The 12,739-nt window shown below is 37.5% G+C and overlaps 4 protein-coding genes across 4 annotated transcripts; 2 read left to right on the top strand and 2 right to left on the bottom strand.

The window, feature by feature from the left end:
• The first annotated feature begins 556 nt into the window (after positions 1-556).
• ND-B12 (NADH dehydrogenase [ubiquinone] 1 beta subcomplex subunit 3) lies at positions 557-1,865 on the top strand. The gene is made up of 2 exons (XM_065310622.1): positions 557-568; positions 1,551-1,865. The coding sequence occupies exons 1-2, from the start codon at positions 557-559 to the stop codon at positions 1,863-1,865; spliced, it is 327 nt and encodes a 108-aa protein (XP_065166694.1).
• A 29-nt stretch (positions 1,866-1,894) lies between these two features.
• Positions 1,895-2,416, bottom strand: LOC135798904 (U6 snRNA-associated Sm-like protein LSm6). The gene is made up of 2 exons (XM_065311889.1): positions 2,202-2,416; positions 1,895-2,148 (listed from the first exon to the last, which is right to left on the bottom strand). The coding sequence occupies exons 1-2, from the start codon at positions 2,290-2,292 to the stop codon at positions 2,000-2,002; spliced, it is 240 nt and encodes a 79-aa protein (XP_065167961.1). The 5' UTR covers positions 2,293-2,416; the 3' UTR covers positions 1,895-1,999.
• A 1,164-nt stretch (positions 2,417-3,580) lies between these two features.
• LOC135798901 (E3 ubiquitin-protein ligase TRIM71) lies at positions 3,581-12,693 on the top strand. The gene is made up of 3 exons (XM_065311886.1): positions 3,581-4,270; positions 8,917-9,326; positions 9,402-12,693. The coding sequence occupies exons 2-3, from the start codon at positions 8,994-8,996 to the stop codon at positions 11,073-11,075; spliced, it is 2,007 nt and encodes a 668-aa protein (XP_065167958.1). The 5' UTR covers positions 3,581-4,270; positions 8,917-8,993; the 3' UTR covers positions 11,076-12,693.
• Positions 5,058-7,591, bottom strand: Nep4 (Neprilysin 4). Its single transcript, XM_065311884.1, has one exon. The coding sequence runs from the start codon at positions 7,440-7,442 to the stop codon at positions 5,175-5,177; it is 2,268 nt and encodes a 755-aa protein (XP_065167956.1). The 5' UTR covers positions 7,443-7,591; the 3' UTR covers positions 5,058-5,174.
• Positions 12,694-12,739: the final 46 nt, after the last annotated feature.

Here is a 12,739-nt window from a genome sequence, read left to right as displayed (position 1 = left end):
GTGTTAGTTGTGGAAGCTTTGATGGAGAGGGACAAGCACGAAGAGAGGTGATGGGTTTAGTTTAACATTTTCAACACCAGGATCGCTAGCTGTTTATTAATCTAAAGATAAGAATGTTATTTTAATGATAACATCAGCAAAAATTATAAAATTTATTGTTTTTAAGCAAATAATGGCTTTAAATTGTTATTTCTTTCAATTTTTATGTTTAAATGGTTTAAACATGAAAATCCATGTCTTTATTTTATATTTTTTCGAGCTCTTGCTAAGTATTTGTTGATTTCTAAAGCTTTTAGTGTTTTTATGAGATTTTCGGATGAATTTTAGGTTTTATTGAGCTTTTTCATTCATAGTTATAAACAAGTGTGCTCTGGCGGACAACTGGTTGAACTATAAATTGTACTTGGAGAGTTGTTACGGCCCCAGCAATGAAAGCTCCATAGAGCTTCCAGTTAGCATGAGTGTGGGAGCTTTTACGAGGCGCATGCTTCTGTGTGCCATCTGGGTGGTTTGGGAATTTTTCAGCTGTTGTGTTGGTAATGCATTATTGATCAAAATGTTGAATCATGTAAGACACTTGGGTTTTGCATTAAATTTAACAATAAATCCCAAAAACAAACTTATGAAATTCATTTTAAAATGCAGGATATTTTGATGGGTGTAATAAATAGAAATTGATTAAATTTCTAAATATTTTGGAGATTTAATTGAATTGTTAGATTCTTTTGTTTCAATTCTAATTAATTATAAGACTAAGCCTAAAACAAACTAATGTTTTGCATTTAGAATAAGTAGAATATTAAAATCTACATTTATCATTCATAAATTATTACTTTTGATTTGTAAATTTTATTAATCTTAAGAAAAAGCATGGAAATCTCTTTAAAATCTTCAGCGTATGCTTCTTCATCTTAAATCAATCTAATTTGCTTTAAAAATGCTAAAAATCTGATTCATCAGACCTAATTAAATTAATTTAATAGTTGAATATTCAATTCAACCTAAAAATAACTATGTGTTTTATTGAATTAATAGACTTTTTACTATTTTCTCCAACAAAACCTATTTTAGTTGCAAGAAACGACATACATTTTCGCAATTTCTGTTAAATACACAAATATTCTACGGATTTTTAAATGTTAAACATAAAGTAAATATAATTTATAATTGTTTTAACAATAAAATAATGCAAACTTTTGTTTTTAGAGAGTGTTTGTTGCATTTGTTTCAAATAATTCAACTAAAACACTCTGTAAACACAAACCAGCTGACATCTGTCTCTATCCATTGACGTATATGATCGCGACTTTTCAATAATCTCCATTTATTCATAACATTGGCAAAACAAGATAAAAATAGTCTTTACACTATTACAAAGTAAGTAAATTTATTCTCAAATAAATAAATTACATTTAAAATTAGTTTTCACAGTCAAATTACAACAAATCATGCGTTTATTTATTATTTCTGAAAACATTACATAATATCATAGGTTAAAATATAAAATACAATATTATTTATCATGAGACCTTATCTTTTTATTATTGTAGATGGGTGGTCATGGACACGGTCACGCAGAGCCCTACAAAGTACCCGACTATCGCATCTACAAAGTTGAAGATGTTCCCCTCTTGCAAAAAACTCAAACAGCATTAAAACAACAAGGACTGAGTGATCCTTGGCTGCGAAATGAAGTATGGAGATACAATACTAAACATTTCGGCACAACGAAACAACGCATAGTTGAACTCTTCGGGCGCGGGTTCAAATTAGGTTTTGGTGCTTTTGTTGTTACAATGATTGCAACTGCAGCTTATGATAAAGCTTTCCCACCCAAGCATGGACATGGTCATGACCATCATTAAATTTGTAATATATTAAATGGAGGATTACGTTATGTAGAAACCAATTTATTAATTGATAAAATAAAATAGTAACAAAATAAGTATTTAGTGATTTAAATTTAATTCTAACTTATACATAGATTTATTATTAAGTATTACATTCTCCTTTTTTGTGTACTGATGTACAAAACGTTATTTCCACGGATAAACGCGTCGCCATGCTTGTTTTTGAGTTGTCCATTCACGTACTCTTCAGTTTGCTCAAGTGCGATGTTCATGTAACCATCTAGACATGCTAAAACTCCTGTAAGCAGATTAATTTTATATTTCATGTGCGTTATTTGTAAGAAAACTAACCTCTGTAATCAACACCGTTATTAAGTTTGACTACAACGGGTCTAGCATGGATCTGCTGAATGAAATTGGACAAGGCTTCTTTGCGACTCATTTTTATGCAGAGTTGAATGAATAATGCTTATAAAATTTGTTCTAATAACGTTTTTACAAGAATATAGTCGGCGTTGTAGCGGACAAATGAAAATTTGTTTGGAGGAGAGTTCAAGAAAGCGAAAGTAGATGGCGGTATATGTTGCAAAATTGATTTATTCTTTCGTTTTTTGTTGAAAAAACAACAACAAAAAGATTTATTTAGACAAAATTTCAAATTATTAGTTTTTGTATATGTGTTTTCTTTTTATTATTAAGATTTATCGAATGTATATTAAAATATTTCAATTTTCAAGTTTATACTGCTTGTCATAAATTTTATGATTCTTCGGGAAATTTCAATGCTTGATAATAATACACAGCCTCAACCGAAGTTTACATCAACTGTAAACTGTAAAGTAAAAACCAGTGTTATTACAATTTGAATTTATCATTGTAAGAGATGACCAGATGGTCAAAGCATGTTCAAACTTAAAATGGCGAACCAAGCAAAATCATATGCAGTCAAATATTAAACATCACATTAACTTCAGAGCAAAGTAAATTTTTCTTGTAAAATTTCTTGCTTTGCTTTAAGTTTCTGCATGTGTAAAGAAACGTAACTCGTATACCTGCCACCCGCGAATGTTCAATTGTAAGCAATTGCAAGGTGCAACGAGATGCAAGTTGTGAAACTTGCAAGTACAACTTGCGGATAATCCATCTCAGGTAAAATATTCAATTTTTATCTGGGTACAAGTTTAAACCTTCTGATAGATTAAGAAAAGTAAAGGCGAGGGTAAAAATACGTGTCATGGTAGGTTTGTGTTAAAGAATTGAGGAAATTTTGAGTTTGATGGAAAGTTTTGGAGTTTATTAATCATTTTCTGTGGTAAAAATAACAAAATTATCATAAATTCAGTTTTACATCAAATTGATAGTAAAGAACAGTAGGAATGTTAATAAAAACACTGAAAACATCAATTAAACATGATTTTTGAAGTTTATTTTTAAATTTGGTTCAAAATATTAGTAAAATCTAAAAAAATTTTGTTTTATAGAAATTTTTAAATTATATTATTCATTTTGTGTGGCAAACATAATAAAAATCATCATAAATTGAGTTTTACATACAAATTAAGAGTAAACAATAGTAGAAACATTAATAAAAACACTGAAAACATTAATAAATCATAGTTTTTGCAGTTTATTTTCCAAATTTGGTCCAAAATATTACAAAAAGAGTGGAATATTAGACCTATACAATAATTTCCTAAGTGTTTATTCCGAGAATTTCTGGAAACCCCTCGATATTTCTGTTTTCAGTTCTATTTGCCTCGTTTGCTTCACTTTTGTTTGTGCAAACGGTGCAAACCTGCGCGTTTTACTCATCCTCACTCTCTCCCACACCCTCTCACACTCCACCACTCAAATCTTTATCTCTCGCAATCTCTGAGTCTCTAGAAACACATGAAGACGAAAAATCCTCCCAACTCTACTAAAACTCCACCTATCCCACTCACACTTGATCCATTTAATCATCTCGCATTTCACTCGTCCCCAACTGTAGCCATACTGCACCGAAACGCAGCCAGCACCGCAGCACGCAGTCCGCCTGCAATCGCAGAATCGACCGAAAATCCAACCCGCACGCAAGCTAGACAAGACGCACTGCACACACAAACCTAGCGTCGAACAGAGCGCAGCACAGAACTCCAAAGAGACGGAAAACGTGTGTGTGCACTGTGCGTGCGGCGTGAATTGAGCTAGGGTAGGGATTGTGCGAGGGTAGAAGCAGGCAGCAGCGGTGAAGGGCGGTGAATTTCCAAGTCGAACGCAGTTGCCGTCGTCATTGCCGGTTGTGAGTTGCGCCAGTAGCGGTGAAATGTGAAGCGGCCAGAAAAAACACCGAACATCTCCCTCAGCACACTCACACATTTCATACAAAACCAACACACCAGCAACTGCAACACCTCAATGTCCACGGCAGTATAAAATTGGTAAGTTTATTATATTGTTATCTGTAAAATATTGCATCCATGCATGTTGTGTAGTATATTACTACAGAAATTATTTTGTTTTTCTTGTGACGCGCCTAGGGCTGCAAAGGCGAAGGGTGTTAGGTAATAAATTTTCATGTGTGCCGGTTAACCTCATTTTAATATTAATACAGATATGTAGAATTTGCAAATGTCGAAAAGATATATTTTAATATCAAGGTGACTTCAAGGTCAAAAGAGAAAGAAAAAATCAAGGTTTGTTTACTTTCAGCCATGACTCGTGATTTTACAGAAATCTAGTGTGTTTATGAAGATTTCTATGCAAATTTTAGTTTTATTTTGTTGTTAAGTTGGTATTTATGTGGTAAGAATGTAAGTTTTGAGGATTTTGTTGTTGTGGATGGTTCATTCAAGACCTACCTAACGGGGCCGCACGGAGCGCACTCTGCATGTCAAGTTCAAGTGGCATTTCCGAAAATAACGATCCATCCGCGTGCGCTGGCTGCTAACGGTGCTCGGTTTGTCCGCGGCGCGCAACCATCTCTCGACCATGACCACGCACAACCGGCTGCGGGTTGCGTGCCGGCCGCCACGTGAGCGCAGGACGCATGCCCCGCAGCCACCGCCCTTGCCTGCACTTCCGAGAAGGGTCGCGCGCGCCACAATGCCGCCTCGCGTATTCTTTTCCGTAGTACGCACGCACCCGCTTTCAATAATGCAGCAACGGGACCGCATTGATTTTTTTGGGGTGTTTACGGTTTAGGGTAAAATCTAGCCGGCATGGAACTTTCCATTTGGACGGAATATATTTACACAATTTACACAAAAACATTACACAAATCTACAAAAATACTTATAAAATGTAAAAAAAGGAATCCTGTAAAATCACATCATTTTTTCATGTTTACCAAATTATGCATTTGTTTTTCGGATTCATCGGTGTCCCTACCGGACATTGGTAAACTTCAGCAAACTCATCACTATTACTTAACGTGCCAATCACTCTGAATCTTCCAGGGGAATGCACTGCGGTTCGTAATTTATTCCGCGCTGCTTCCGGTCTTGTCGTCCCGCACCAGATCTGCGCGAAATTCAAGAAAAACAACTGATACTTAGTCATATTCATCCCTGGTAATGATTCATCCCTTTCTGGGTTGTTTAACACCCAATGTTCATACGCTCTGAACGCTTGTTTAATTCCTCCGTTATCCGCGATGTTTTCACCTTGGGTATTCGCGCCGTCCATTTGCATGTTGGCTTCCGGTACAACATAAGCATTATATTGCTCTATTAAACACTTTGCACGCTCATGGAACTCTTCAATCGACTCCTTTTTCCACCACACCTTCAAATTCCCGTCTTTATCAAAAAGCCGCCCTTTATCATCGAACCCATGAGTTATTTCATGCCCAATCACCACACCTATCCCACCATAGTTTAAACTCCGCGGGAAATGACGATGATAAAATGGCGGCTGTAAAATCCCAGCCGGGAACATAATCTGATTCTTATTTCGGGAATAATACGCGTTTACTACCGCCGGTGGTGAGTTCCAGAAGTTTTTATCAACCGCAACGGTTAATTTCGAATGTTCCAAACGCGTGAGATGTTGTAGAATACTCAGCGTATTCTCAAAATAAAAATCCGGATGTATTTGCACGTCTTGATATCGTTTATTGAGCATGTGCTCACTGAGGATGTAATTTGGGTAGCCTATCTTCAAACGCATGTAGTCTATCTTCAAAGCAGCAGCTGTTTTTGTATCCATGTCTAACCATTCCGTCTCCATTAATAATTCTTTAAAAGATTGCCGGAGTTGAATAGTCATCATCAATGTATCATTTTTGGACCGTTCGTCAAAGTATCTTCCCACAAACAGATTACCTAAAGCCATTCCAAGGTTAGAATTTACTTGAGATATGCAACTCTGCCACCTAGCGGGACTTTGCTCTCGACCAAACAAAACTTTATAAAATCTTTGTTTTGCATCCTGAAAGCGATCATCTAAATTATTCACTCTGTGCCGTATAAATCGCCATAATAAATAATTAGCGATTGTTCTCGGATTAGTTCCACTAATTAAACCAACTAATTGATGCAAATAATTTAAACTAAAAGTTACAATCGGGTCTTCAGGGTTAACCTCTCTATTTGTAACAATACCAATGTATTTAAACCAGTCGATTTGTGGTATAATCGAGTGTAGTTCTCTGATTTTCAACCGGACGTAAATATCGGATACATTTTTCCGATGTTCGGCTGATACCGTAATGGCGGATAATTCTATTTCAAAATTAACCATTTGTTCAGCATCCTCATAAGCTGTAGCTGAATCAGCACCCAGTAAAACCGCGACAGTAGCTATGAAATGTTTGTAAGCATCGACAAACTTCTGATTCCCTTTCTCGATGAAGTAGTCTCTTGAGGGTAACCCCAACGAGCTCTGATCGATCTGTATGACATACTCCTCGGAGTTACGTATATCAGGCCCGACCCATTCGGAGATAATTATATCGTTATTGTATAACCTCAATTGGCCCAGGAGCCATTCGAAATCAAAATGTCGCTCGTCCCAGTTACCATCCAACACCGGCCATCCGCCCAACTCTTTGATCAAGTACAATAAGGGCTTGATGCCTCTGACCTTTATAAGTTCCTCATTCATGCAGCTCTTGAATAGGAATTTTGCTTTATCTATGGCGTCCTCGGTTTTGGGGTATGAATGATTTAGTATGACTTGAAAGAAAGGCGCCGGGACGTCTTTGTTCTCCGCGATCTTGTAGAAATCGTAGATGTGACGTTTGTCTCTTGATTGCCGCGTGGTATTGTCTCGCAAACTGGTCCAGAATTCTTTATCTATGATTGCTGGGTCCTGCGGCACGTTTTCTTCGAGTAAATCACGTAAAACTGAATCTAAACTTTCGCGGAGCATTTCAAACGTGTCAAAACTACTTCTATCCGGTGGTATCGGGTTGTACTTGTGCCAATTCCCACAGGCGTATTGGTAGAAGTCTATGCAAGGGTCCGCGGATGGATCCATGAATTTTTTCATGTTTATTGATTGCGTTTTGCGAATTTCTTCGGGTGTATGTTTGAGTTTCCAGAAATTTTTGTGTTGAGCTTGGTTTGTTTTAGAGATTTTTTCTTGATCATCAACATCTTGGATGTTCATAAAGTTGTCTTTATTGTTTGCTACTTTCCAGACTATTATCCGACTTTCAGCCGCTTGATAATCAGCGTAATCTGTGTCGTTGTAACCTATTTCAGTTTGCGTTTCAGTGTCAATATCTTCAGTGTTTATTTTGTACTTTGTATTTGATTCAGGAGGAATATTTCGTTTTGTTTCTGTTTCTTCCTTGGTGGTGGTCTTGTAGTAAACTCATCAATTGATTGTGGTACATAAGAAGTTTGAAATTCTTCGATTTCCAATTCATCGATATTTTGGATATTTCCACGTTGATCATCGCTAAAACTTTGTTTAATTGCAATTTTTTCACCTTTTGTGGTCACTGATTTCCCCGGATAACCAAATACGAAGTGCGTGATTAGAATACTGGCAATGACAATGATCAACAGTATGAATGGTAGAATTGTCAGCCGCTTCAATTGCATCGTCCATTTTTTCTCGTTGCCGACACACCATCGCACTCGTCCGGTCTCATGGTGCACTGTCAGCCTGCACGAATGCCACTTGTTTTCCATGATCTTCAAAAAATTGTATGCCAGACAAGGCAATGTTTACGATCGCGGCTTTCGGTTTCAAGTTTTCAGCGCGACAGTTTCGGGAGCGTGTTGTGCTAGTTTGTTTTCGGTTAATATTCGCGTGTGTTATGAATATAGCCTTCGCTTTATTAATATCTGGGTCATTTTGATTGAACTCTCGTTCAATTCGCGGGCATCTTTCAATTCGCCGCGCGCGCTCGCCGCAACCAGTGCGCTGTGAGAGTGTTAATCGGGGCACATATCGCACGCACAAATATTGAAGGTATTAATGCGCACAACACCAATTAATAAATGCTCACAATCGACAATAGTCAAGTCAAGAGCATTCTCCTGTTGAAATTTGTGATAAATTTTTGTTATATCCTCCGGAAAATTGATAATTTGACGGGTTTTTATGCGAATTTAGTACAAATTATAATTTAGGTTAATAATATCCTGTCAGATTTAATAGAATTTCCTTCAGAATTTTAAGTTTCTGAAAGTTTGAAGATTTTTTCCGTATTGGTTTGTTTGTTTGATTTGAGGTCATCGACACTAGCCAAAAACATGGCAAAGAATTTTGGAAACAGGTAGAGAGTTGCTAGAAATTACACATTTTACATTTACAACCGAAACGAATCAGTAGGCATTATGGTCTAATCTCAAGCCAAAAAGGTTCTGGGAATGTACCTGCTCTGGCTCTTTCAACCCCAAACGCTCGGAGGTTTGCAGTTCGAAAGCTTTTTGTGTTAATGTTATTCTTTTGTGCTTGAAAGGCCCATAGATCTGTGCCGATATTAGATATTTTACATTTTTACAATGTGCTAGAATTCCGCCTGACAAAGAAACTAGTTTGAACTGATTTACGCATAAATGCATCTGCATCCAAGATGGCGCTTCAAGGTTAGGATGATTTTCTAAATGTTTTTTCGTTTTTTTTCCAGAACTGAACACCCAACCGAACGACCTCACACGTTATTGAATTTACCGATAGATTTCTATTTTTTGCAACACAATCAAAATGTCTTTACAAGAATTATCGTCCCCGACCACTCCGCCTAGTTTACATTCACATCCGGAGAGTGATTCCACCGATCCGCCGATTGATGCATTCATCGCGGATATTCTCCAGTGTGTTACTAATGAAGATTCGGAGATTTGCGCGAGCTGTGACGATGGCGTCACTGCCACTTCAAAGTGTCGCGATTGCAGCGAATTGTTGTGTGAGCCATGCGTGCATGCACATTTGCGCGTGCGTTTGACAAAGGATCACAAGATCACACGCTTCACAAACAACAATGGCGGCTCGCTGGGACTAGTTTCCAATCATCATTCACTCAGTTCTTCATCAAGAGTAAGTTTATAAACCATAATAAACAAATTTTTGAATTAATTGATTGATTTCATTTAATTGATTTTTGTTTTATAGGCTACGAATAGTCCCTGCAGCACTGGATCTCTTTTCTGTGAAGTCCACCATGAACAAATCAAACTCTTCTGCGAGGATTGCACATACCCGACATGCGCCGAATGCGCCCTTGTGGAACATCTCGGCCATCACTTGATTTTCATCAACGATGCCATTGAAAACGCAAAGAATATCAACTTCAAACTTATTTCGGAAACTCGCAGCGCTATGATTGCCATCCGTGACGCCATGAGTCAAATTCAGCGCGTGAATGATTGCGTCGAACTGCGTTCGCATCAAGCAGTCAAAGATGTCCACAAAACAATCCGTCGTTATATTCACATGGTTGAGGAACGCGAACGGGATCTTTTTATCCGCATCGAACGTCAGAGAGTATTCAAAAGTAAGGCTTTGATTGCCCAGATGGATGGACTGCGCATTGCAATGGGTAAACTATCAAGGACCAATGATATCCTCAGTGAATGTCAGGATACTGGTAATGGACTAGATATTATTTTTGCTAATGAACGCGCGGAAGGTGAATTAAAACAACTGAGATCTCTGCGTGGGAACTTGCATCCATGTGAGGATGATATGATTGTCTTCAATCCACCAGATGATCAATTACTACAGGCTGTGGGTAACATGGGGAACATTGGCACAATGATGCCACCTATCGGCAGGAATAGAGAAATTAGAAATACAAGGGAAGTGATTCAGTCAACTTACACACCGTCCATCGACTTGAAACTAGAAAGAGTCCCTAGCACACCATCTACCACCACGTCAGCCACAATTGGTAGACCTATATTCGGAGCGAGCAAACCAGTAATTGTTCGTGATAACGGCGCGAAACCCTCACGTATCTTTGGTATTGAAGGCGAGGAGGAAGGATTCCTCTGCCGGCCATGGGGCGTATGTTGTGATAAGAACGGCAATATTTTGGTAGCCGATAGAAGCAATAACAGAGTACAAATCTTCAACCCAGATGGTACCTATCGTAGTAAATTTGGAACGCAGGGAACCGGGCCCGGACAATTTGATCGCCCTGCTGGTCTTGCTGTTGATAACAACAATCGTATTATCGTCGCTGATAAAGATAATCATCGTGTGCAGGTGTTTACCATGGAGGGTCTGTTTGTTTTGATGTTTGGCGAGAAGGGATGCCGTCCGGGACAGTTCAACTATCCCTGGGATGTGGCCGCCAACTCAATCGGACAGATTGTTGTTTCTGATACGCGTAATCATCGCGTGCAATTGTTCAACAGCGATGGGAAATACCTGGCTAAGTATGGTTTCGAAGGGATGAATTCTTTGTGGAAGAATTTTGATTCTCCGCGTGGTGTTTGCTTCAATCACACTGGGAGTGTGATTGCGACTGATTTTAATAATCATCGTCTGGTGATTATTGAGCCGGATTTCAGCCATGCGAAGTTTTTGGGCGGTGAGGGCACGGGATTGAAGCAATTTTTACGACCGCAGGGCATTGTCTGCGACGATGAGGGCCGGATTGTCGTTGCGGATTCAAGAAATAATCGCATTCAGGTGTTTCAGAGCAATGGCGCGTTCCTGTGGACTGTAGGACGCGCTGGGACCGGCGAGGGGGAGATGGACAGACCCAGTGGGATCTGTATCAGTCCGGACGGTAGGATTATCGTCGTCGATTTTGGCAATAATAGAGTGCAAATATTTTAACGAGTGACACGCGCACTGAAAGATTCTAGTTCTTTTTTGATATTTTTTAATGAATCATTCTCAGGGTAAACAAATCTCAGGAATCTCAGGAATTACGTTTGCAAAGACGAGAAATTGTATTTTTGTGCCAATCTCAAACTTTGGTCAGTATGTAAGTTACCATAGACTAATCATATTAGAGAAGACGATTGAAAATCACTACTTTTTTAGTGAAAAGAGTTTTAGATTAATTCTAGGTTAGCATAACCACGTGTGCATAATATCAATGATTTGCAATATTTTGCTATTTGACAACGCACAAGACTGATGAATTTGAGACTGATGAAGATGTTATTTTACAAAGCAAAGATTTTTCCAGTTTAGCATAGATTTATATATTAGAGAATAGAGTTTACGACGAGTTTTAGGCAAATTAAGGTGATGCATTCAATGCATCGAGATGCTATCGAGAGGTACCTTGACAAAGCCTTCAATTAATTAAAATGGCGACGATTTATACACCAATTATACCTTTTCAAGCCTAGATATTAACGAAGACTGTTTTTTTTTTAATACGTTTGTTGTGTTCTGTGATTTCATTTCGTTTCGTTTTGATCTAATTTTTTTGTACAAAACACAAACACAAAGATTTTGTGGCAACACAAACCAGTGATTATATATGATCAAATCCATCTGTCTGGGTTTTCGATCGTAGGAAATTAGCGCAAGTTTAGTTACCAAACTGTTTCCATTGCGAGAATAGTTTGTAAATACTGTAGACTTAGTAATTATTACATTGACGTGTTGCAAATACGAAGATTGATCAATTCTTATCTGTTATGATGTAATTTACCAGTAAGCAAGTTTTATGGTGCCCGATTTGATTGAATGATGTAATTATTCAAGATTTGATCCAATGGTGCGAAAATCAATGAAATATTTTAGGAGACAAGTGATGTGCACGATTCGAAATCTATATCGATATAGGAAAAGACAACTGTTCGATATAAAATTGATACAAAATGAGAAAAAAATCGTTAGTGAATATCAGAATAGTTGATAGTAGATAACTTATAAGACTGTACTTAAATTTAATGATTTTTAAACCCTATATTATATATTCAAACCTATGGATAAGCTACGTATTGATAAATCATTTTTTGTGACGTTCTTTTGATAACGACATTTTCGACGATGAGGAAAGGAGAATTTAAGACTGAAGTCTAATGCCACTTAACGTTAGATATAGGCCAAGAGAGCGTAAAGCATTTTGTTGTTTCCGTCGTGAAGCATTTTTGAAAAACGACTGCGCTGCTAAAATCGGGTTGACGTTTATTGTTTGTTGTATTAGTTTGTAACGAACGTTTACTTTTAGACATTGTCCACACCACATCAACGCTGCGAACTTGCCGTGGACTGATGCTTGATACAAGTTCGCGCTTTGTTTTTAGTTTGTAGTTGAGACCTACTTAGCATTACTTATGTTTATTCGTAAATTGCGCGTAATTAACAAATCTTTAAGATATATCTGACTCGTGACATGTAGTCTAAGTATGCAATCACGATTGCCATTTGAAAAGTGAACTAGTAATTTGTAATTACAGTGCAATTTTATTCAATAATATGTTCCTACTACCAATATTGTTGTGTGTTTTGTATTTTGACATTCCTATACCAGTAGTTAT

This window comes from Atheta coriaria, unplaced genomic scaffold (assembly GCF_025399875.1).
Source record: "Atheta coriaria isolate IRGN ID8LTWV9N9 unplaced genomic scaffold, Caltech_Dcor_3.1 hic_scaffold_9_pilon, whole genome shotgun sequence".
NCBI classification, from domain to species: Eukaryota; Metazoa; Arthropoda; class Insecta; order Coleoptera; family Staphylinidae; genus Dalotia; species Dalotia coriaria.
This window is presented reverse-complemented; position numbering and strand designations above follow the sequence as displayed.

Bases quoted from the DNA above. Each gene is read 5' to 3' on its own strand.
- LOC135798904 (XM_065311889.1), bottom strand. From the start codon at position 2,292: ATGAGTCGCAAAGAAGCCTTGTCCAATTTCATTCAGCAGATCCATGCT. The intron at 2,149-2,201 runs GTTAGTTTTCTT...ATCTGCTTACAG, and splicing joins TAACGGTGTTGATTACAGAG to GAGTTTTAGCATGTCTAGAT.
- Nep4 (XM_065311884.1), bottom strand. From the start codon at position 7,442: ATGAACATCCAAGATGTTGATGATCAAGAAAAAATCTCTAAAACAAAC.
- LOC135798901 (XM_065311886.1), top strand. From the start codon at position 8,994: ATGTCTTTACAAGAATTATCGTCCCCGACCACTCCGCCTAGTTTACAT. The intron at 9,327-9,401 runs GTAAGTTTATAA...TTTGTTTTATAG, and splicing joins CACTCAGTTCTTCATCAAGA to GCTACGAATAGTCCCTGCAG.